Raw genomic sequence first — 278 nt, 5'->3', positions numbered from 1 at the left:
CCCCTAATATTTTACTTTTTGATTAATTAACTGACTAATTATTTGTCTAAGGCAATCAGTGAATTATTAAAGCACCTTTGTTTTTCATTCCAGTACGATCTTTCAGCCTCACAATTTTCGCCTGATGGCCGAGTGTTCCAAGTAGAGTATGCCCAAAAAGCAGTCGAGAACAGTGGGTGAGTGAGAAATTATTTCCTTTATTTGTTTGTTTATTTTGTACACTTGATTTTTGTATCTTGTTCTATACAAGTACATATGTTGAGAGAGTTTTAGGTTAT

The 278-nt window shown here is 33.5% G+C and overlaps 1 protein-coding gene across 1 annotated transcript in view; it reads left to right on the top strand.

Annotated features, from left to right (window-relative positions):
• Positions 1-278, top strand: part of LOC119581757 (proteasome subunit alpha type-3-like) — a gene marked incomplete in the record, with an annotated part of 9999 nt that overhangs the window by 2274 nt on the left and 7447 nt on the right. The window contains 1 exon segment of the mRNA XM_037929890.1: positions 94-176. Coding sequence (XP_037785818.1) covers positions 94-176 — 83 coding nt within the window.

Source organism: Penaeus monodon, chromosome 15 (assembly GCF_015228065.2).
Source record: "Penaeus monodon isolate SGIC_2016 chromosome 15, NSTDA_Pmon_1, whole genome shotgun sequence".
NCBI classification, from domain to species: domain Eukaryota; kingdom Metazoa; phylum Arthropoda; class Malacostraca; order Decapoda; family Penaeidae; genus Penaeus; species Penaeus monodon.
The sequence above is the reverse complement of the archived record's forward strand: the minus strand, read 5'-3'. Positions and strand labels throughout refer to the sequence as shown.